This window comes from Lineus longissimus, chromosome 16 (genome assembly GCF_910592395.1).
Source record: "Lineus longissimus chromosome 16, tnLinLong1.2, whole genome shotgun sequence".
Taxonomy (NCBI): Eukaryota; Metazoa; Nemertea; class Pilidiophora; order Heteronemertea; family Lineidae; genus Lineus; species Lineus longissimus.
In genome coordinates this window covers 5,022,352-5,045,668 of record NC_088323.1, presented here as the reverse complement: position 1 = coordinate 5,045,668, position 23,317 = coordinate 5,022,352, and the positions used below count along the sequence as shown (strand labels likewise).

At 41.8% G+C, this 23,317-nt stretch overlaps 1 protein-coding gene across 1 annotated transcript in view; it reads left to right on the top strand.

Moving 5' to 3' along the window:
• The window catches only part of LOC135500368 (protein boule-like), a 30,680-nt gene extending 12,511 nt beyond the window's left edge, over positions 1–18,169 (top strand). The window contains exons 9-12 of the mRNA XM_064791802.1: positions 4,019–4,099; positions 5,194–5,256; positions 6,279–6,434; positions 10,033–18,169. Coding sequence (XP_064647872.1) covers positions 4,019–4,099; positions 5,194–5,256; positions 6,279–6,434; positions 10,033–10,431 — 699 coding nt within the window. The 3' untranslated portion in view covers positions 10,432–18,169. The remainder of the gene's footprint in view (positions 1–4,018; positions 4,100–5,193; positions 5,257–6,278; positions 6,435–10,032) is intronic.
• Positions 18,170–23,317: the final 5,148 nt, after the last annotated feature.

Genomic DNA, 23,317 nt, shown 5'->3' with positions numbered 1-23,317 from the left:
TCCTACGCTGTCGGGGAGAGTCACCCTATCTACCACATGAGTATACCACTACCAGGAATCGAGCCCGGACGTCAGAGATGACGGGCACTGGCCCCCCACAGGCCCCCCCCGCCATTCCAACAGCCATCCACTTATGAAACGTTCCCTTGTTGGCAAAGGTCAGTCAAGGTATTCCCACATCTCTACCTGCCATAGCCTTGCCAGATGAGTTTTACAAATCTTCTCTTGATGAGGGATCACCATTTCATCACCTTGCTCAGTTATTGAACACCGGGCTTCGATCCACATGCCAAGCATACAGAACACAGTTTGCCAATCATGCCAATGGCCAGTGTGATGTTTTCCTTTCCATTTCCCTAGTTGGTGAACCTTCCAACCATCATGAGCAGCCTGATTGAGTGCCAAGCCTTGAAGTAGAACATGAGTGCTCCAGATACTGCCAGGGGGTCCCAGATTGTTCCCCCCAGCAGCTTGGCGCAAAAGTTGGTTTTAAATTCTTTTGTAGTTTTGAACTCTCAGTCACATCCTCTCATCAAACACTTTGCAAATGGGAAGAAACAAAGCCTATCCTGCCTCGAAATTTCCATTTTTAGCTTACAATCTATCCCAAAAAGTAAAGTTAGGGTCGTCACACGTCCTTTGTCTTTAGTTCAGCGGGTCCCAGTGTACTCATATGATAGAGAGCGACTCTCTTTAACAGTTTCAGTTGATCCTCAGCTCATCAACTCATTAATATTATTCGTCACACGTCTTTTGTCTTTAGTTCAGCGGGTCCCAGTGTCCTCATATGACAGAGAGCGACTCAGCTCTCAACTCATTATTTGAAAGAGCGACCTATCAGAATCAGATGGAAGGCAGGTTAAATACTTTACAGACAACTTGATCGAGATCAATCTCTGAAGATCGGCCTTCAATGCAGAACTGCTATGTGCATGACATACATTTGTTGTAGCCAAGTTTTCCCTTCGATAGGGATGTGTTGATTGGCAGATTTAGGCCTACCTGTTTTGACCTGAGATGTATCTCTCATCAGCGAGCATGTTTAAACGTGATTACTTGCTTCTGCCCCCTCACGGCTCTTCATTCCGCATCCCGAGGCCACACAAACGAATTCCTAGATTCTCGCAAGTCGCATCCCATGGCCAAAACAAATGAATTCCAGGTTTCTCATTGCTACTCTCGGCATTGGGGGAGTTGTCTTGCCCCCCCCCCTCTTTTACAAAAACAGATGAACATATATCCAACCTGGAAGTCATCTCCTGCGCTGCATTTGCTCTTGCCAAAAGGAACCATCCTCCCTTAGCAGGTATTGTATCATTCCTAAACTTTCTAATTTTAAGCTTTGTATGAGAGTATTCAGATTTTGGTCATTTATTGTGCAACTCTGAAAAGACTACTCGATGACCCGACAGAAAAGTTTCATTAGAAATAGTGTAGATAGGATATGAATTTGATGTGCCCTGAACTGTGTACATTTTCTCTTCACATGCAGCACGTGGGAAAACTCACAGGAAACAAAACATTTTCAACCCAATTTTTGCCATTTCAGCTTCTGAAATGATATTGTGCCTTGAAGAAGGGGTTAAAATGCATCATCTTTTTGGCCTTTCTTCTAGAAGACTTAGCTATATCGTCTCCCGCTGTGAGTGGCTCTGGCATGTCAGTCATTTGCAGACTAAGCAGAGAGAAGAAGATAACGGCAACAGAGAACATTTTACATTGTCTGCCGGAGAATCTGCTTAGTTGATTGTTTTGACGGGCCAGTCGACTGAAAAGAAAGAGGCTGGAGGTGGGGAATGTTTTGAAAGCGCTTTTGGGATACCATATTATTACCCCGGTCTCCACAGAAATCAATCAGAGATTTCAAGGAGCAACCAGAAGGCGCTCACTTGAGCTTGACCAGTAGGGGAAGCAAACAGTGACTGGGGTAGGAGCGGGTGAGACTCGGCTGGGAGTGATGAACTACTAGAACTTTAAAACTTGATGAAGCCAAGGATTTTTCGTTCTCATTTTGTCAAGTTAGTTTAGCTTGGGTGGGCAGAGATAGAGGAGGATTTTAAATGCTTGTCGACTCTTGATGTTGTCTCCTGGAGTACGTTTCAAACTCAAAGATGTTCTGGCAGACTGTTTCGTGCATAGATTTCTTTATGCAAATAGACTGTGTATCGAAGTGCTAAATATTGTTTACCAGCTACACATCAGTGCTCGTTATCAATTCCATCAGGTGTCTGACCTATAAATCCTTGGTACTAGTTGCCTTGTGTTCAACCCTATTGGAGGGTTTCTTTTGGAGAAGTGGTATGCTGGTTGAGACATCATTTTATACTCCTCATCAAAGAGGTGGAAATAAGCTGACCGAATGCCTTTGTACTCTGTGATTAAGGTCAAACTGATGCTTGGTGATGAAACGGCAGAAATCATGACCACAAGTTAGAGATGAAGCTGTCACTGTGAATGCTATTCAGGGCCTAGGTAGCTCGACCAACCCTTCGGCCTTAGCATAGTCTACCAGTGCTCACAATTCCCTTCAAAAGGCACAGCAATTTCTTCTCGAAAAAGTGCACTTTTGCTGGAGCACACTTCAAATGAAAATTAATGAAGACAAAGTTGCCTTCAGAAAGTTCTAGATTGAAGGGCACTCTATACGCATTTGCCCCTGAATTTCGTGCGCTGGTCTTTGAATAATCCATGATGTGTGGGACATGGTACCGATTGAGCTGTGTTTTGGCTCTCTCCCCCGCTAGCTTTATAATCTGAGTGTCTTTAAAACCTTGTGCCCACCTTGCTGCCTCACCTCCCCGGGTTATTTACAAATAAAAGGTGAAGCGATTATTTTAACAATCTCACTTGCTTATCAACAATAAGATGGTGATCTGAGATTGATTTTAGGAACACCTAACTGGTATAAAGCAATTGCTTTCACAGATAAACAGGCCAGGCCGCTAGTAATTTAGCTCCAAAGTACTTTTAGTGTGAGGCGACAACTTTTGGTGTTGCCACTAGTCAGATTCTGTTGTGGGGAGGTGAGGCGCTATGGGAGTTGCCAGTGTAGATTGGATTTGATGGGCAATTTTCTCTGTGGAATTCTTTATAAGTGGGGGTGGAAAAGGCTGGTTTTTCACTGCAAGTTGCAAAAATCTGTTTTTAGAGGTGCTCCTCCCTTTTATGTGAGGGCTGGAGAACATTGATACTGTCATGTAATACTTGCTGAATTGAAAGAGCTGTATTTGCAAATGTTTGCACCTTTTGAATAAGTTTGTAAATACGAAATGTAATTTCTTGAAAGTATGTAGGTCTTATCTCCAAGGCCGAGGGGAATGAAGCTGCATGGTGTGGCACATCACACAGTGTGGGTGTTTTGAGAGCAAGATAGATGTAAAGTGTATCTGTCTGGCTGACAATGTTATCTTTCAAGTGGGCGGGTCCTTGAATGCGCTCTGCTGCAGGAGTTGTGTTACAAAACCTTATCTACTGCAATATGTACAGTTAAAAAATTCTGGTATCAGATGCATACCTTATACTCAGGAAATCTCTGTCTTGTGACTGTGGGAAAGTCTGGAGCATTCTGGCATCCGTGTTGCCGAGCTGTAGATGTTTCTCAATGTCCAGACGTGTGTTAAAATATCCAATTATAGTTTCTCAGCAGGGATCTGTTCTGTAGAAAAATCAAATAATTTCCAGTTATTTTAGCTAGTGTACTTTTGCTCTGGTCTGGTCCCTTAACTGCCAGTGACTGTTCCCAGTCACCTTCCTAAGTTACAGAGAACTACCTGGCTAATGTCTCCCTGGGAAAAAACCCAGCTTTCTTTTACTTCACTTTCAGATTGCTTTAAAACTCTTCTGGTTAGCGTGGGACAGTATGCTGTTAGTCTTATGCATTCTTTTCTAGAACGCCTATCCACGGGCTACGTTCATGGTTGGGAACGAGTTAACAATCATGGCCCAAGAAACACTTCGCAAACAAGCGCCATTGATCAAATGACAACTCGTATAAGATTGTGTTCTCTTGTTCTTGCAGCCAACGTACCCTGTAATGGCCGTCCCCCAGCATGTCGCTTATGCCATGACGCAACCGCAATATTCCGCATATCAGCCACATGTGAGTACGCCAGAGTTCAGTCTCCTCAACGCCTACAAGGTAAAGGTCTACAGGGAGTTTTAAACTAATGACTGGTCAAATTGATACCAGATGTGTTGGTTGTGTCACCAAACATCACGAGGTTGTGTGCGGAGCTAAATGTAGGCCTGAAATGTAGGCCAAGGTTCTTGTCAAAATGACTGCTCTGTTCGACCAGTAACTGGTGTTCGGACTACCGATGAGTAGGCCGAAGAGCTTACATCATGAATCTAAAGACCAAAAGCTAGGGTAATAGTGTGAAGTGCTTTTAACGACTGATATCAACTTTGGATTATATTGATATTTGTGCTAATTGATTTGAGAAAATTTATGGTGTGACAAAAGCGCAGTAAAATTTTCACCAAACTTTAATTGAAAGAAGCATACATTAGAGAAATACACTTATAAATGCACTGTGGATTCTTTCGAGGAAGAACTCCTTTCACTTTGACATGATGTACATTGATCTGTAGATTCTAACGAAAATGCACACACACGAGTCTGTTTAAGTTAGCTTGGGAGAAAGCCCAAAGAAGACACCTGCACCAATGTTAATAGTTCACCTTGGTATCACATTCCCTATCACCGAACCTTTCAAGACAATTCGGCCAAAGTGTTCACGGATTTATGCTCTTCAATGCACAGCTTTGATAGGTAAAGTTAACGAGGCGCAAACATGCAACTTTTCAAAGCTTGCCCTGGGAGTGAATCTTCACTCTTATCTCTACGCTTGCGTTATTGTGTGAGAGCCTGTTACTCATTTGTGGCCTGGGTAGAAAATGTGGCTAATTTACGCCAGAACCGATAGTTATTGCTGAAGATGCACAACTGAAGTATTCCAGGCTAACCTTGAAGACTCACCTATATAACTCTACACCTTCAACACGGTCCACTTGATTATTATACAGGGTATTCCAAAATAAAGGCGCTGAGAACAAAAATGCTGATCATGGAGTGTGCGTAAGGGGTTCAAAAGCATAATTGTGCAGGCTTTGGTAGGTTTGAGAAGTCTGTAATGCCCTCTAACTTCCCTTGGGACACTGACATTATAATAATTATTTCATGTTTGGTTCCAGCCTCACACACCTCAGACATGGGCGTCTGCTGCCCAGGCTGCAGCTTCACAGTGGAGATGGCAGGTGAGTGTGGACAGCGCAGGCTGTGGTACCTTGCCCGAGTGGTTTGTTGATCATCCTCCTTGCGCATAACTCAATGCATGACCCTAATTGCATAACTTGATGCAAAACTTTAAGACATGGTTAGATTAACTTTTATGCAGAAACCGCTTTTTTCCTTAAAAGTGAAGTGTAATCCATTTTTTGTAATTTTATCCTCGGAAGTGTCTTGTTGCTGATTTTAACATTTTTTAATTGCCATTTTTGAAAAAGATGAGAATCACTATCAAAAGAACTAGATTTTGGCACCAGTGACATTATCAGTGGCATATTTGAACTAAAGTTCGAGTCGATTCCATATTTCGACGAATTGAAAATTACATCTGCCTCACCAGTCATCAACCCCCCCCCCCCCTGAGAGAGAAAGTTGTACGGTACCGCACACCGATAAAAAAAACACACCTTTGTTTTTTTAATGTCCGTGTCATGCACTGTTGATAACAGTTTGGTGGGAAAAAACCCTGATCCTCCAGTATGTTCCAGGCATTACATCCAACGTGACATCCCCTGCCTCGCGCTATTGATAGAAAAATATACTTCCCTCTAGCGGGTTTGCCCACTACTAGCATAAAATCTTTCCATAATATATACCAATTAGCTGCAGGGGGAGGTTCATCTGTATTATATTCTTCAGCTTGGATGTCGTTTTCCATAACACCTCCAACAATATACAGTATGTTCATGTTTTTATTAGCATCATGCCCCAAGTATAAATATAATATCCATATATCGTGTTTCACCGAGTTCAAGCAGATGGTGTTTGTATGAGCTTGTTCTCGCAACCAAAGTGAACCTTGATCCGAACTGCATCGAGGTTTCTGCATTCTTCCCGTCGATGTGTTGTGTTCTTTTGAATGCATGTTAGGCATCCCAATGCAGGACTTTGAAACAGTTGAAGACAGTATGAGTATTAGTATTCTGGCCAGGAGGCTTATATTCACCTATCAGTTCACTTACAAAACTTCTTCTTTTCTTTACAATTGCAGAGCCCTACCCCAGCAGCGATGGCAAGTAGCCCTGGTGCCTATCTCTCGTATCCCACAATGCAACCTGCAGCGGCCCCGGAGATGATGTACGCCCAGCCGCCCCCTCAGGCCTACCAGCAGGAGATGCCAGAAGCGGGTCTAATGGAGCCTACTGAGGTATGGAATGGAATGGCCTTCTATAGAAATCTCAAAGTTTAGAAAAGATTGGTTCCTGCTTGTCGGTCAGTAATTGAGAATTGAATAATAGAATCGAGAATAACGAATAGGAAATGAGTACACCACTTGGTTCCCCAGCCAGGGGCTTTGCGGTTTGGCGGGCTAAAAGTATTGGTAACTTTACTCGTCATGAGGTGGTAACACCTCATGGATCATGAGGTGGCAGCACCTCGTGGGTCACTAGGTGGCAGCACCTTGTGGGTCATGAGGTGGCAGCTCCTCGTGGGACTGGATTTGTCCAGTTGGCCATCGTTTGCCGTGGGTCCTCTCCACATCCATGTATAAACTGGGGTTTACTACAAAGAGAGAGGATGGTCTTGTCGTCCATCTGTGTCCTGTTCTTCTTGATGTTTTTTCTCGTTTGCCTTCTTCATTTGCTGCATGGCCTTTGCTTCAGCTTCTCTTCAGGTTAAACTGTCAAGGTCTCTCGAGCAAACGTGCCAGCCCACACTTTCGGGAGAATTAATACTCTTTTTGACCAATGTCAATGGGTTGGCAAGGTTGATCCTAAAGACCTTGATAGTTTTACCTCTGCCGCTTCATCCCGTGCGCTCCTGATTCTGTGTTTCAGCAGGTTTTCCTTTGATTGCAGTTCTCGCACACAGGCAAAATGTTCTATCCTGCTGTTTCAATTGTTCTATGCTGTTTTTACTTATTCCCCGTTCTAATCCAAGTTCTGATATTCCCAGTAGAAAGGTTCTTAGTTAATCAGGGATGTCAAAAGGTCACGTATTCTGTGCCTTATTAACACTTGCCAAGGATTTTACCCATTGCTGTGAAGTTTCAGCATGTATAGTGTAAGCAGATGGTATTATAAATCTAGACCGTCGTTGATATCGGGCGATTTGGCAAAGGCCGAATTTCTAGGCCAAAATGCCTAAATAATGATGATGATGATGATCAACCCCCAATTTTAACTTCGATTGCAAAGTGCAGTTTATAGATTAGTGTGATCCAATCCTAAATCTAGCTCTGTGTAGGCCCTCATCTTGCATGATACTCTGTCCTTGTGCTGCTTGCCAACTATTTTGACCTTTCTACTTTCACACAGGGACAAAAATCCTAACTTTTAACAGATTTCGGTTGATACTTCCTTGAAAAAACTTGATAGAGAAAGAGCTAGAAAATGATGGAATAATAAAGAAGTTTTGTGTAATGCTAGTTCCAATAGAGTTGCTGCATATATGCGCTTGACTTGAAGCTATTGCTTTTTGCAAAAAGGGCAGTTCTGAGGACAACATTTTCACATGGAACCCCACTCATGTCCCTTTTACAAAAGAGGTCAAAGTTAATAATAATACCCCCCTTTCTCAGGGCCACAGCTTAATGCAGTCTCCCCTTTCTGTCTGTTCTCTTTAAGATGGTGATGAGGCAGATCATGCAGAATGCAGCGTATCAACAGCAGGGGAGATGGGATCGCCATCTAACGGGATGAGAGGGAATCGCAGATCAGGAGTGGGCAGGATTTCACACGAGAGCGCAAACTGGAATAGCTTTTGCTAAAATATTGTTAAACTTTTGGGATACAAATTAAAAATAGTTGGAAGAGTTTTCTGGAAAATCTTCCATTTCTGAAGTGATTTCTGGAAAATCTTGTATTCTATCTTGCCGCTGACTGCAGCCGTTAGTCTGTTTCTGGTGATGTTTGAAGACATTAGCTAAAATCTGGGGTCCCGTGATTTAAAAAAAAGGAGGAGCATTTGTTTTTGATTTGACTAAAAATTTTATTGGGATTTGATACAGAATAATAGGTGTTTTTTTTAAAAGCCAAGAAAATAATTGGGACTGCTGAAAAAGTGAAATATTTACTTTTGAAAAGCATGTTTACCTATTCTTCTTGGACCACTTCGAAACTAGTTTCAAAGAGAGAATGACTTGTTCAGCAATGCATGATAGAATTAACCATGTTTTGACACTTCTTTGGTGAAATCCTGCCCGTACAGCTAATACTTTCTACTGGGGTGTGTGTAAATTCTAACTTCAGTTCTTCTCAACCCAGGACTGATTTAGATACTGCCAATTTAGGCTGTCCTGGGTGATTCAGATACTGCTGATTCAGGCAGTCCTGGGTGAGTTAGATATTGCCGATATAGGCAGTCCTTGGTGATTTAGATACTGCCGATTTAGGCAGTCCTGGGCGATTCAGATACTGCCAATATAGGCAGTCCTGGGTGATTCAGATACTGCCGATATAGGCAGTCCTTAGTGATTCAGATACTGCCAATATAGGCAGTCCTGGGTGATTCAGATACTGCCGATATAGGCAGTCCTTAGTGATTCAGATACTGCCAATATAGGCAGTCCTGGGAGTTAGATATTGCCGATATAGGCAGTCCTTGGTGATTTAGATACTGCCGATATAGGCAGTCCTGGGTGAGTTAGATATTGCCGATATAGGCAGTCCTTGGTGATTTAGATACTGCCGATATAGGCAGTCCTGGGTGAGTTAGATATTGCCGATATAGGCAGTCCTTGGTGATTTAGATACTGCCGATATAGGCAGTCCTGGGTGATTTAGATACTGCCGATATAGGCAGTCCTGGGTGATTTAGATACTGCTGATATAGGCAGTCCTGGGTGATTTAGAACATAATGAGTAACAGCATTGCATGATGCCTTGTTATGAATCACTCTATGTCAATCAGTTTTTGCCATAGTTCTGAATGTGCCAATCATTTCTGTTCTACTAAATTTTCCGTCGGGAATTCACAATAAGGCCACTGTCGGGAGAAGTCTATGGTTGGTGTCATGTTCATGATGATCTAGCATTTTGATTAAGACGCCTTTATGGAGTTACCTTAGAAAGTTAGTCTACCCCATGGCATAAGAAGGCAGGAGTAGGCCTACTCAGTGTCTTGATTTGATGTCTCCGACTATGTTTTTGAGGCCGAGGGGTGGGGTGGGGGGGGGGGGTATTGTTTCCGTGTCTTGGCAACTCATGTTCTGGGTTTTTGGCTGGGGGTGGGGCGGGCTGTCTTGCATTGCTGCCGTGTTTCACTGGAGATTGGTTTCGGTTGACACTGGTCAGTTCTGAATTATCTTTGTAAAGAATAACTCTCGACATTGAGATTAAGACAGATCTGGTGGTGGTTCACCCAAGTAACTATCCTGAGGTTGTGCTCCAAAGGAAATAAAGATAGTTGGTGCCTTATATAATCTAGCAAACTTGAGAAAACCACTTTGCACGATTCAAATAATTCTGATACTTTTTTTCTTCAGCTTAAACTGCGGAAGTTTACCCTTTCCCTGCTTCTGTCACAAAGTTGTGCCCTGAAGGAGTCTGTTCTGTCTGGTTTATTTTTCGACAAGAAAAACAAAAAGAAATTCAATAATCTGTCTATAAAAAAGAAATTCTGAAAATTTAATTTTTTAGAAGTTTGCGCAGGTGCAAACCTTTTCACTTTCAGCCGGAAAGCATTTCAGGACACCTGTGACTCTTGCTATCACTTACTGCTTCTGCTAATCACCTGCATGATATTTCAATGCTTCTTGCGGCATGCACCCTTTCATTCAGCTTCAGGGGCTTTGTTTGTTTCAGGGCAGTATGGGGCCTATCGAGCACCGCCAATGTATTGCTGAGCAACAGATATCGTACGTTGACCAGAACGGGATGCCCCTCCAGCAGGTACCAGCGCACATGCAAACACCTCAGCCAGCTCACAAGACGGTCCCCAGCGTGGCTAGTTCCTACTACCAGGTGCCAAAAGCCCAGCCCAGCCCGCGCAAACACTACAGCACCCCGATGCCGATGATGCGTGGCGGGAAGGTTCCGCGTTTGATCAGGAAGGAGGTCAACGGGACGACTATTAACGTCATGCCCCAGCAGAACGTACCGCTGGAGACAACCATCCCGCAACACGAGTACGAATGTTATGAAGTAAACCACCAGGCGCCGCCGACTCCCCCTCCCACCCCCCAACAGCTCCACTGTAAATAAATACTGGTTTAACAAACAATGCACTTGCTTTCAGGTTTTCTGAGCACTTAAAGATTCTCTCTGGTCCCATACTAGTTGGGGTAAGCCCGAATGGTCGTCCTAAACAGCAGCCAGTAAGATTTAGATCTGTACTTTAGTGATCGTAAATGAAATAAGCAGGCCATTTGACACGTTTCCTGAAATTATATGGATGTTGAATGAAAAGTAAAGTGAGTTGCTGCCTAAAATCACAAGCGTCCAGTTACTTGGAAAGCGTAGAGTCGTTTTCCTCCAAGTCGAATTCAAGATGGCCAGCGCTGGTTACTGGACATTCGCAATTTTTGACAACAATTCTCCTATCTTCAACCCAAATTTCAGGAAGTGTGCCAAATGGCCTTCTCGTTTCTTGTATGGCCACTAAATTTTGAGTGATGTCTTCGAATCTTCCTGGACGCCGTTTAAAACGGCCCAGCCTGAATGCAACATTGGAATTCTTGTTTTATGTTCAGGTTGAAGTTTGCTTGATTTCTATGGTTACTGTTACAAATAACGACTGCTGTATTCACATAGATTGGCAGATTTAGGGTAGAATGTTGACATTTTTAGCATGTTTGGTTTTCTGTCTTTTGATGCAACTATTTGATTGAACTTCTGACATTGTTGGTTCGTCTAACACGATTTTGAGTGTTTTTTTCCTAGAACCTCCCAAATATAATCAAATTCGTGACTTGCTATTTTGATGAAACGTGAGAATAACAACAGTTACAAGTTCTTCCAAGTTCTTTGGTTTTAGGCTTTTACTAATTTTGCTTAACTCTCCGACATGAGAATGCTGTACACCGTCCATCTGGTCGAACAAATCTTTAGAATAACATGTCAGGTCCAGTTGAAACATACGACATTTCAAATCACGATCCAGTTGATCAGAATATATTCAATGATTGATAAAACAGGGCGGGCGTCCACCAGCAACTCGCCTTGTCTAATAAAACCTGGCTGTGGCTAAAAGAGGCTAATGTTGCAACAAACCGGCCCAGGATTAGCCCTGAATTAAAAATTTATTAAACTTGTCTCTCAAATGCTAGTGTTAATTCAAACTCAAATGCGTCTACCTATGTTGTGACTTATTATCTGCTCAACTCTTGAGTAGGTCTCAATAGTTGAGAGCCTGGTTGGAAAAACTCAAAGTATTTCCTTCAAGATTGTGAATCTCCCCATAAGATTGGTAAAAATTGTGTGTAATTGTATCGACAAAGATTTTGACCTTCATGTGAGGGGCTCGTTTCATCAAGAATCATTCCTAAAATTATTATTTCTAAGACATTTATAATAGATGTGAAAACTCGCTACATATGGTGCAGCCATGTACTTTAGACGCCTGTCCTGACGAATTTGACTGTAATCATTATCATCTTATACTGCCATTTTGTTCTGTTTAGGGCTCCAACATCAATGAAAGTAGATTAGTTCTCAACTTTGCCACAAGGTGGCCACGGGAGCGCATGCTTAATGGGAATTTTGCAAAATTTGAAATCTGCCAGTCTGCAGTCGTGACTCATGGAAGCAAGCGAACTTCATACGGGACATATTCATAATCTGCAGTCGTTCAATAGTCTGAGAATTCTACTGAAAAAAAGCAGCGTAATTTGTCTGCAATTTTGCTCAAGGCTTCTCTACTGTCTAATTCATTGGTTCTGTCTTTAGAGTCTGCTTGGATGATGACAGAAGACTGACAAGTGAGGACATATCAATATACAGTGAAACCTCATTAGCGTACACCTTTTTATTAAGGACAACCTCTCTATTACGGACACCCTCTCTAATGAAGACGCTGCACTTGGTCCCAAATTGGTCATTTCTAATGAATATGACCTCTGTAATTGGGACACCTCTCAAATAGCAACAAAATTTGTCAGTCCTAAGGGTGTCCTTAATAGAGAGGTTCTGCTGTACTTGGTTGTCTGCACAGTTTCATTCAGGGTTGTAAAGAACCGTCCAAATGTTTGCCGCTCAGGCCATATCTACCATAACATAAGTGGTGAGAACCATGGTGTATGGGACCAGAGATAATCTATTTTTTTAGACTTGAAACATTCCCTGGGAATTATTTGTAAATGAGTTTGGTCAGTCAAGACATATGGAGAAAATAATGCGTAAAATAACTTGTGTATATAGATAGTTAAAATCAGATCAAAATGGACTGTTTTCCTATTGTTTTTGAACGTACCTAGTTCTTATTATTATACCCTATTTTGTGCAGCCTTGTCCCCAGATGCCTAATTTGCCTGTACTCGAGGTTTGATTAAGCAGCAGATTCTTCAAACAGAACGAAAAGTTCTACGAAGTCATTTGGTGTCATTGGATTGAGAATCTGTGCTTTATGCCTTGAATGTCCGATATAATTGTCGGTGTCATGGTTTAGGGGCAATGTGTTTGTCCAAATATCGTCTTGACAAAACCTCTCATTTCTACCAGATATACTGGAAATTACACTGCTGTTGAATCTTGCCATCGGTAGTACATCGTTGTGTCAGTGATTGTTTAACCTTGGTTGCAGGTTCACATTAGGTCTCGAGGGGATCCAGGTTGTGACAGTAGAAGTTCAAATTTGAGTTAACTGTTGTAGCTATCTTGGCAAATAATGACATCCAAACTCCGCAGTCTACAGAGTTGTCATGTCAGTCTGTCATGTCTGTTCTTCAAGTGTTTCATCATTGACATGGCTGCGATTTGTCAATTTCAGCACCTTAAGATTTGGCCTTATTTGCCCAGCTAACTTCGATGGTAGCAAACTGAATGTTGCAAGGTTTTCTGAAGTGCATTTGTCATGAAAGTACTGGTGCCGTTGTTGAAATTGACATCCAAAGTACTCGTGCTGTTGTTGCAATTGACAAAGATCTGGTGCAGTTGTTGCCCACAAATGACCTAGTATAAAGTACTTCCAAATGCGGTGTTTCTGGCACTTTTTTGGACCTTGCAGCATTTCAGAGTATGGATTGTTTACTTGTCAATTTTATTTCGGAATACAGACAAAATTTCTCATGAGGGTTTGTTTTTTCTCACAGCACAATTCAGATGCGTTTAAAAAGAATTTGTGTCCCTGGGACTGTCATACTATTTTTGCACCTGCATCACTCCTAAGCAGAGCTGTTGTTCAGTGCCATTTCTTCGTGAAATGAGTATAGGTGGGGAAAGGGAATTCTCAGTGCTAGGGCACAATAATGTGCTAAAGTTGCCTGGAGAAATTTGAATTTTTTTGCTGTTTCACCCGCTTGTATATGTAAGTAATGATAATGTCTGCAATAATATTTGATGTGGATTGAATTTGTTTTCACCTTGAACACTCGTTTGGAAAATGAATATTGTTGTTGTCTAGGCCCTTTGAAGTTTGCTATGCCTCGGTGGGAACAAGGAATTGACCAGGATAAGAAACTATTTGCAGAAGGATCCCAAAATGGTAAAAAAGTCAAGTTTGTACTTTTGCAGTTGGTTTCAGTTGGTTCATCTATTTTATACACAGAATTACAATGTTTTACACAATAATAAAATTATGAAGGAACGATTTTTGCCGACACCTGTTTTTCTGATATAATATTTGCAAAATATGAATTCAAACTAATTGACTTGTGTTGGAAAGGAAATATTTTATCAATGGAAATTTGTTTTTACCGAATATCTGGCTTTTACTGCCATGTGTTTTATCTAAGATATACTATTTAAAATCTTGACTAGACTTGGTCTACCTGTACGTACGTTAATTCAGTGTTGACAAGTTTTTTCCATCGTTCAATGGAGTCGTGTTCAAGACCAGGGTCTGGCTCCTTCAAATTCTTTTCATTTTCTTAGATTCGGTATAGCTCGTGATTTTCCACACCTGAGATTACTGTTCACCAATGTTGCATCTGTAATTTAATGTCCTCTTTTAATAAAGTGAAAATAATCTGCTGAGATTTTAAATATTTCCTGAAGAATTTGTAAAGGTAAGTAACCTATTGCCGTGACAGACACCTGCAATGATCACCGCATACATGCAATTTTTGTCACAAGAGATCATGATTCCTGGCCACAGGGACTTAAATCCCCACTTTTGCCAGGATACCAGCATGATTACCTTGAAAAACACCAAGTCAGGGTCCAAATTTTAGCACCACATAACAACATCTGTCCCACCTTCGGCCAAAAAGCTGGCCTCAAGTCCAGTTTAGAAATATCTTTTTATTGATGTTTTCACTTTCTTAAAATCTAGGATAAGTTAAACTTTGTGATTTATTTTTGTTCAACCAGCACCGTTCGTTCGTGATGTGATCCGATCATCCTCAAAACATGGGGTCGTATTATGCTGTCGGATTGCAAGCACCGTTAATTGAGGAATCATGAAGAAAAAAACTTGAAATTACGAATTTGAATTTCTGGTATTATAACTGAAAGATTAATGGCCAATTTGTATGTTTTAAAAGCTGGTGTATTGCAATTGCGTTCCGTGTAAGCCTAGGTTTATTTTCACCTGAACTCTCGTAACTTTCTTCTGTGTTGGGGAGAGAAATAATTTCTCAAATGCACAGATCACGCCGTCTTTTAGTAACGATCCTCACCACCTGATAATCTGGACTGTAAATCCGTTGATGCTTAAGTTTCGTAATCTGTTCATCTTTTTCTGATAAATTTCTGTAATCGGAACTTTTGTAAAATGTGTAATGCAAGTTTAAATGCAGGAATAAATCGGTTTTCTGTTTAACTTTGTTTGTGCAGAAAAGTACCTGCAAGTTCTGCTCCGTGCATTTTGGGTAACTTGAAAGCATGTGCATTTGGGCGGGTTTTTAAGATATTTTTGTAGTAATTATTGTTCATAGCCTGTGAAGGTGGCCATGTTTTTGTATGTGCATTTGTCGTGATCGCTGCGGTAAGCATATATATATTGCAGCAGCTAGGCAGAAACCTCAGTAATCAAACATTTTTATCGGTTTGCATTTTTTGGGGTCGCCCTGAATGATGATGTAATATATGCACTTTTTTACAGCACTGTTAGACAGGGTTAAATATGCAATCTTGTGACTGATACAGTCTTCCCGAATTTATAGGTGGCTCTTAAAATAGCTGTAGGGTAACCAGTACATCTTGCCAATTCATATACTGCTGTCTTCCAAATGACTAATTTGCAGCATTTCGATATTCTTGAAATTGAAAAAGTGTCTTCCAATTTTGGAATTTTTGTTGTCGGTGATATGATTTTGCTGGACTTGTAGTAGGATTTGAAGTCAAGTGTTTGAATACTTAGCATTAGTTTTGGGGTTAATGAAAAGTCTAATAAGTAGGCCTAGATTCAGTTCTGCCATGCCGCAACTTGAAGGCGTTTTGTTGCCATGTATTGTGATGATGTGCTACCTCCTATGATTGTCAAGTACTTGGTGAAAATTCATGAAAAAAGCATGTTTTCTAGATCTCAAATTAGTTCGAAAACCGTAGTAAGTTTAGATAAATAACCATTTTATACAAGCCCCTTCCCGTAACACTTCTATCCCGCATCTTGAGACACCAGTGCCGATGTGAATATAAATCCGTACTGATAGGCGTATTAACCTGCATTTAAAAACCTGTAGTCCCATCAACCTTGCATAGTACTCCATCCATCCAATATATCACTCTGTAACCATATCATTAACCACGGCAGTGTCCAGTCTTCTTGTGATAATAAGTGTGAGGGTCGCTTTCGGAACTGATGAGTTTGGCGAATAGTGGAAAACAGTTGTAAGCGCTTTGGGTTTTGAGACAATTTCTGTTGAGATATCCAATGGGGTATCCTGATAAAAACTACCATGATATGATCCAGTGACCTCTTGCAGTGGCCACTTTGACAGTGGCTGTGATGTCATAAATCAAAGATTTTTAGGTTCTGCTGATATGACATCGCTATCATCCTTTTTGCCGACTCGATCTGTTTCTTTTACTCAAAGCGTTGACCGTCCTCTGTATTGAGGTGAAGGAATTAATCTTGCCAATTTCATCATTATTATTTAGTTGTTATCATCCTGTGATCAGATTCAGAGTGTAGGCAACACCCCTCATCTCAAAATGGAACCATCTATGATAATCTCAGTGAGATAACTTGTGATGGTCTCTTCCATTTTGTATCTAAAGGGTTGCCAGCTTCACTTTTGTATGCAATTTTGTACCTCATCTTATAGCTATAAACATATATTGAATCAAAGTAGATAATCAGAGCATAGATACTTGATATTAATCGGTAATTAATATATTCATCAGGTGTTGTACAAATTTGATTACGCTTCATCATATACTCCCGAAGCCTAGATCATCTATTTTATTTTGATTAAGTTTCATAATGTTAATTTAGTTTCATTTCGTTATCAATTTCGTTACTTCTATATTTCGTTGGGCATTTATTGCTAGCCATGTCCTCTATGAATCTAGAAGTCTGATTCAAAAAGTCTGTTATCATTACTAGATAAAAGGAGAAGTCCCTTAAGATAGTGCCATGACATTATAAGTCTTTTCAAAAATGTCTGTTCTACCCTACCCAAGGTCGTATTTGCTGTACAATATCATATCAGTTTTTCAGAATCTGAAGACAGTATTTCAGAATCTTGAATCAGTATTTCAGAATCTCAGTATTTCAGAATTTCCAATCAGTTTTTTAGAATCTCAAATCAGTATTTCAGACTGAAATCAGTATTTCAGAATCTCGAATCAGTATTTCAGAATCTCAATATTTCAGAATTTCCAATCAGGTTTCTAGAATCTCAAATCAGTATTAATCAGTATTTCGGACTCTAATCAGTATTTCAGAATCTCGAGTCAGTATTTTAGAATCTCGGACTAGATCTACCGAGTATTATGTAATCACTTCAGCTCAGTGTGTTGCCATATCTACGTCATTTTGTTCAGTTTAATAGCTTAGTTGTTACCTTTTTGAGTTCAGTTTATTTTGATTTTCGTTATTTCATTGAAGTCATTAATTGAGTTGATTATAATAATAATAGTAAGGAAGCATAACTAGTATATTCAAATGATGTATAACAATATTTGATACTTGAAACCTTTTGTAATGAAACATCAAAAGCCCCACCTGTAGAGGGCTGCAGAAAAAAAACAGCTTATGTAATTCTCATCATCACCACTATGTTCTGTCTTTGAATTGATGCTTGTGTATAAACCTGGATAATCAGTTTCCCGGTTGCTGAGAATCGTGTTTATTCAAGCTGGCGTGCCAACTTGCCAAACCTGCATCAAACCTGCATCAGAAACCAGCCTGATTCTCGGCAAGTTGGAAAGCGAGTCTCTCGTGCGTGTGTTAGAGTTATTGGGGAGGGCATGCATAATTCACTAAAGAAGTCAAGCCTCTGCCTTTTTGTGAGGAGGATGTAGTTCTTGATATTTTTTTCTGGTAAGTCTTTTCAGCACGATATCCTCCTTTGATCTTGGCATTGTGTTAAAGTATTGAGGGTATCAGTGGATACTCTCTGTGGGATTATTATTTTTGTTCAGATTGCATTTAATCCATTGTTAAATTTACCAAAGATGTTGTTTGATGCACAATGATGTTGCTGTAAGGCTAAATGTTTTTCACCCAATGGAGCAAATAATTCTCTGTGACATGGCAAGTTCTCTTGGGCAATTTATCAATGTTAGTATCAATGCCATCATTCAGAAATGTTTTGGGAAAGGCAGTTTGGGAGATCTTTAAAAAGCAACTCAGGTGAACTTGCTGTGGCACAGACACATTTTCAGTTCGTTTTCAAAATGAATAAATCGCCTGTATATAAGTTCCATTTACACAAAAATGAGATCAGTTGGGGGCCTGCCCCCCAGACGCACAGGTTTTCAGTTGATAATTTGTGCCAGTTCTTGTAGATATATGTCTTGTGTCAGAATGCATGTCCTGGGCACCACTTCCAAGTCTTGCATGTCCCCTGATCAAATTTAGACGTTTGATTCATGAGGTAGACATTTAGTAGACCTTTGATTTCAAGTGCACTCAGTTTTGTCAAAAAACACTTATCGTCTGCATATTTTCATCTGAATGTCATGCTTTGGGTGATGATGTTGTTTGGGAGTGTTGCCATGGAAACGTGCAGCGTGAACATGTAAGTATGTTATTGTTGTTTGTTAAGATGCACTTGTTGATTCAAAGACTGAATAATACATCATTACATGATATGTCATCAAATACATATAGAATCAAAGCAGTTGATTATCTTGTATTATTGCCTTGCTACACACTTAAAGCTTCTCCGAGCAGCTTACAATCTTGTCTGTTGACAGCTTCTGTCCTCACAGGTTCTTAATAACGTAAACCAAGAAATATTCAAGTGCCTTTTATTTTCGCCATTACAGACATATCTTGAATATAAATGGCTGTAAAAAACGAATCTGGATGAATTCTGTGACAGTCACAAATTGTGAAAGACATGGACTTCATGGACATGGGACTGAATCTCCTACTACACCAGCCACTGGAACTTATTTGTGAAAGACGGGCTATTCCACCTACTACACGATTTGTGAAAGACACAGGACTTCAGAGACATGGGGCTATAACTTCTGCTACACCAGCCACTGGTTGTGAACGACAGCGACCCAAGTTGTGAAAGACATGGGCGATTCCTCTTGCTTCACCAGCAGCAAATTGTGAAAGACATGGAACTATAACTCCTACTACACCAGCCACACTGGTTGTGAACGACATGGGACTAGAACTCCTTCTACACCAGCCACACTGATTGTGAAAGACATGGGACTAGAACTCCTTCTACACCAGCCACACTGGTTGTGAACAACAGGGACCAAAGTTGTGAAAGACGTGGGCTATTCCTCTTGCTTCACCAGAAACAAATTGTGAAAGGCTTGGGACTAGAACTCCTTCTACACCAGCCACACTGGTTGTGAACGACAGGGACCCAAGTTGTGAAAGACGTTGGCTATTCCTCTTGCTTCACCAGAAACAAATTGTGAAAGACATGGGACTATAACTCCTTCTACACCAGCCACACTGGTTGTGAACGACAGGGACCCAAGTTGTGAAAGACGTGGGCTATTCCTCTTGCTTCACCAGAAACAAATTGTGAAAGGCTTGGGACTAGAACTCCTTCTACACCAGCCACACTGATTGTGAAAGACATGGGACTAGAACTCCTTCTACACCAGCCACACTGATTGTGAAAGACATGGGACTAGAACTCCTACTACACCAGCCACACTGGTTGTGAACGACATGGGACTAGAACTCCTTCTACACCAGCCACACTGATTGTGAAAGACATGGGACTAGAACTCCTTCTACACCAGCCACACTGGTTGTGAACGACAGGGACCCAAGTTGTGAAAGACGTGGGCGATTCCTCTTGCTTCACCAGAAACAAATTGTGAAAGACATGGGACTAGAACTCCTTCTACACCAGCCACACTGATTGTGGGACATGGGACAATAACTCCTGGTATATGGTTGTGAAGGACAGACTATTCCTCCTACTACACCAGTCACAAATTGTGGAAAACTCAGGACTTCAGAGACATGGGGCTATAACTCCTTCCACACCAGCCACACTGCTTGAGAAGGACAGACTATTCCTCCTACTACACCATTCATAAATTGTGAAAGACACAGGACTTCAGAGACAAGGGGCTATAACTCCTTCCACACCAGCCCCACTGCCTGTGAAGGACAGACTATTCCTCCTACTACACCGTTCATAAATTGTGAAAGACACAGGACTTCAGAGACATGGGGCTATAACTCCTTCTACACAAGCCACACTGGTTGTGAAAGACAAGGGACTATAACTCCTTCTACACCAGCCACTTGTGAACGACAGGGACCCAAGTTGTGAAAGACGTGGGCTATTCCTCTTGCTTCACCAGTAACATATTGTGAAAGACATGAGACTATAACTCCTTCTACACCAGCCATATTGGTTGTGAACAACAGGGACCAAAGTTGTGAAAGATGGGGCCTTATCCTCCTGCTTCACCAGTAACAAATTGTGAAAGACACCGGACTTCAGAGACATGGGGCTATAACTCCTTCCACACCTGCCACACTGGTTGTGAACGACAGACTATTCCTCCTACTACACCATTCACAAATTGTGAAAGACAGGACTTCAGAGACAAGGGGCTATAACTCCTTCCACACCAGCCACACTGGTTGTGAAGGACAGACTATTCCTCCTACTACACCATTCACAAATTGTGAAAGACACAGGACTTCAGAGACATGGGGCTATAACTTCTGCTACACCAGCCACACTGGTTTTGAAGGACTGGGACCCAAGTAAAGAAAGATGTGGGTCTAAATCTCCTGCTACACCAGCCATATGGTTGTGAAGGACAGACTATTCCTCCTACTACACCATTCATAAATTGTGAAAGACACAGGACTTCAGAGACAAGGGGCTATAACTCCTTCCACACCAGCCACACTGGTTGTGAAGGACAGGCTATTCCTCCTACTACACCATTCATAAATTGTGAAAGACACAGGACTTCAGAGACATGGGGCTATAACTCCATCTACACCAGCCACACTGGTTGTGAAAGACAGCGACCAAATTTCTGAAAGATGTGGGTATAAATCTCCTGCTACACTAGCCATATGGTTGTGAAGGACAGACTATTCCTCCTACTACACCAGTCACAAATTGTGAAAGACACGGGACTTCATAAACATGGGGCTATAACTCCTTCTACACCAGCCACACTGGTTGTGAACGACAGGGACCGAAGTTGTGAAAGACGTGGGCTATTCCTCTTGCTTCATCAGTATCAAATTGTGAAAGACATGGGACTATAACTCCTTCTACACCAGCCACACTAACTGTGGGACATGGGACTAGAACTCCTTCTACACCAGCCACACTGATTGTGGGACATGGGACAATAACTCCTGCTACACCAGACACACTGGTTGTGAACGACAGGGACACAAGTTGTGAAAGACGTGGGCTATTCCTCTTGCTTCACCAGTAACAAATTGTGAAAGACATGGGACTATAACTCCTTCTACACCAGCCACACTGGTTGTGAACGACAGGGACCCAAGTTGTGAAACACCTGGGCTATTCCTCTTGCTTCACCAGAAACAAATTGTGAAAGACATGGGACTAGAACTCCTTCTACACCAGCCACACTGATTGTGAAAGACATGGGACTAGAACTCCTACTACACCAGCCACACTGGTTGTGAACGACCGGGACCAAAGTTGTGAAAGACGTGGGCTATTCCTCTTGCTTCACCAGAAACAAATTGTGAAAGACATGGGACTATAACTCCTTCTACACCAGCCACACTGGTTGTGAACGACAGGGACCCAAGTTGTGAAAGACCTGGGCTATTCCTCTTGCTTCACCAGAAACAAGTTGTGAAAGACATGGGACTAGAACTCCTTCTACACCAGCCACACTGATTGTGGGACATGGGACAATAACTCCTGCTACACCAGCCACACTGGTTGTAAACGACAGGGACCCAAGTTGTGAAAGACGTGGGCTATTCCTCTTGCTTCACCAGTAACAAATTGTGATAGACAAGGGACTATAACTCCTGCTACACAAGCCACACTGATTGTGGGACATGGGACAATAACTCCTTCTACACCAGCCACACTGATTGTGAAAGACATGGGACTAGAACTCCTTCTACACAAGCCACACTGATTGCGAAAGACATGGGACTAGAACTCCTTCTACACAAGCCACACTGGTTGTGAACGACAGGGACCCAAGTTGTGAAAGACGTGGGCTATTCCTCTTGCTTCACCAGTAACAAATTGTGATAGACAAGGGACTATAACTCCTGCTACACAAGCCACACTGGTTGTGAAAGACAAGGGACTATAACTCCTTCTACACCAGCCACACTGATTGTGAAAGACAAGGGACTATAACTCCTGTTACACCAGCCACACTGGTTGTGAACGACAGGGACCCAAGTTGTGAAAGACGTGGGCTATTCCTCTTGCTTCACCAGTAACAAATTGTGATAGACAAGGTACTATAACTCCTGCTACACAAGCCACACTGGTTGTGAAAGACAAGGGACTATAACTCCTGCTACACCAGCCACACTGATTGTGAAAGACATGGGACTAGAACTCCTTCTACACCAGCCACATTGGTTGTGAACAACAGGGACCAAAGTTGTGAAAGATGGGCCTTATCCTCCTGCTTCACCAGTAACAAATTGTGATAGACAAGGGACTATAACTCCTTCTACACAAGCCACACTGATTGTGAAGGACAGACTATTCCTCCTACTACACCATTCAAAAATTGTGAAAGACACAGGACCTCAGAGACATGGGGCTATAACTCCTTCCACACCAGCCACACTGGTTGTGAACGACAGGGACCAAAGTTCTCAAAGATGTGGGTCTAAATCTCCTGCTACATCAGGCATATAGTTGTGAAGGACAGGCTATTCCTCCTACTACACCAGTCACAAATTGTGGAAAACACGGGACTTCATAGATATGGGGCTATAACTTCTGCTACACCAGCCACACTGGTTGTGAACGACAGGGACCAAAGTTCTGAAAGATGTGGGTCTAAATCTCCTGCTACATCAGGCATATGGTTGTGAAAGACAGACTATTCCTCCTACTACACCAGTCACAAATTGTGGAAAACACAGGACTTCAGAGACATGGGGCTATAACTCCTTCCACACCAGCCACACTGCTTGTGAAGGACAGACTATTCCTCCTACTACACCATTCATAAATTGTGAAAGACACAGGACTTCAGAGACAAGGGGCTATAACTCCTTCCACACCAGCCCCACTGCTTGTGAAGGACAGACTATTCCTCCTACTACACCGTTCATAAATTGTGAAAGACACAGGACTTCAGAGACATGGGGCTATAACTCCTTCTATACAAGCCACACTGGTTG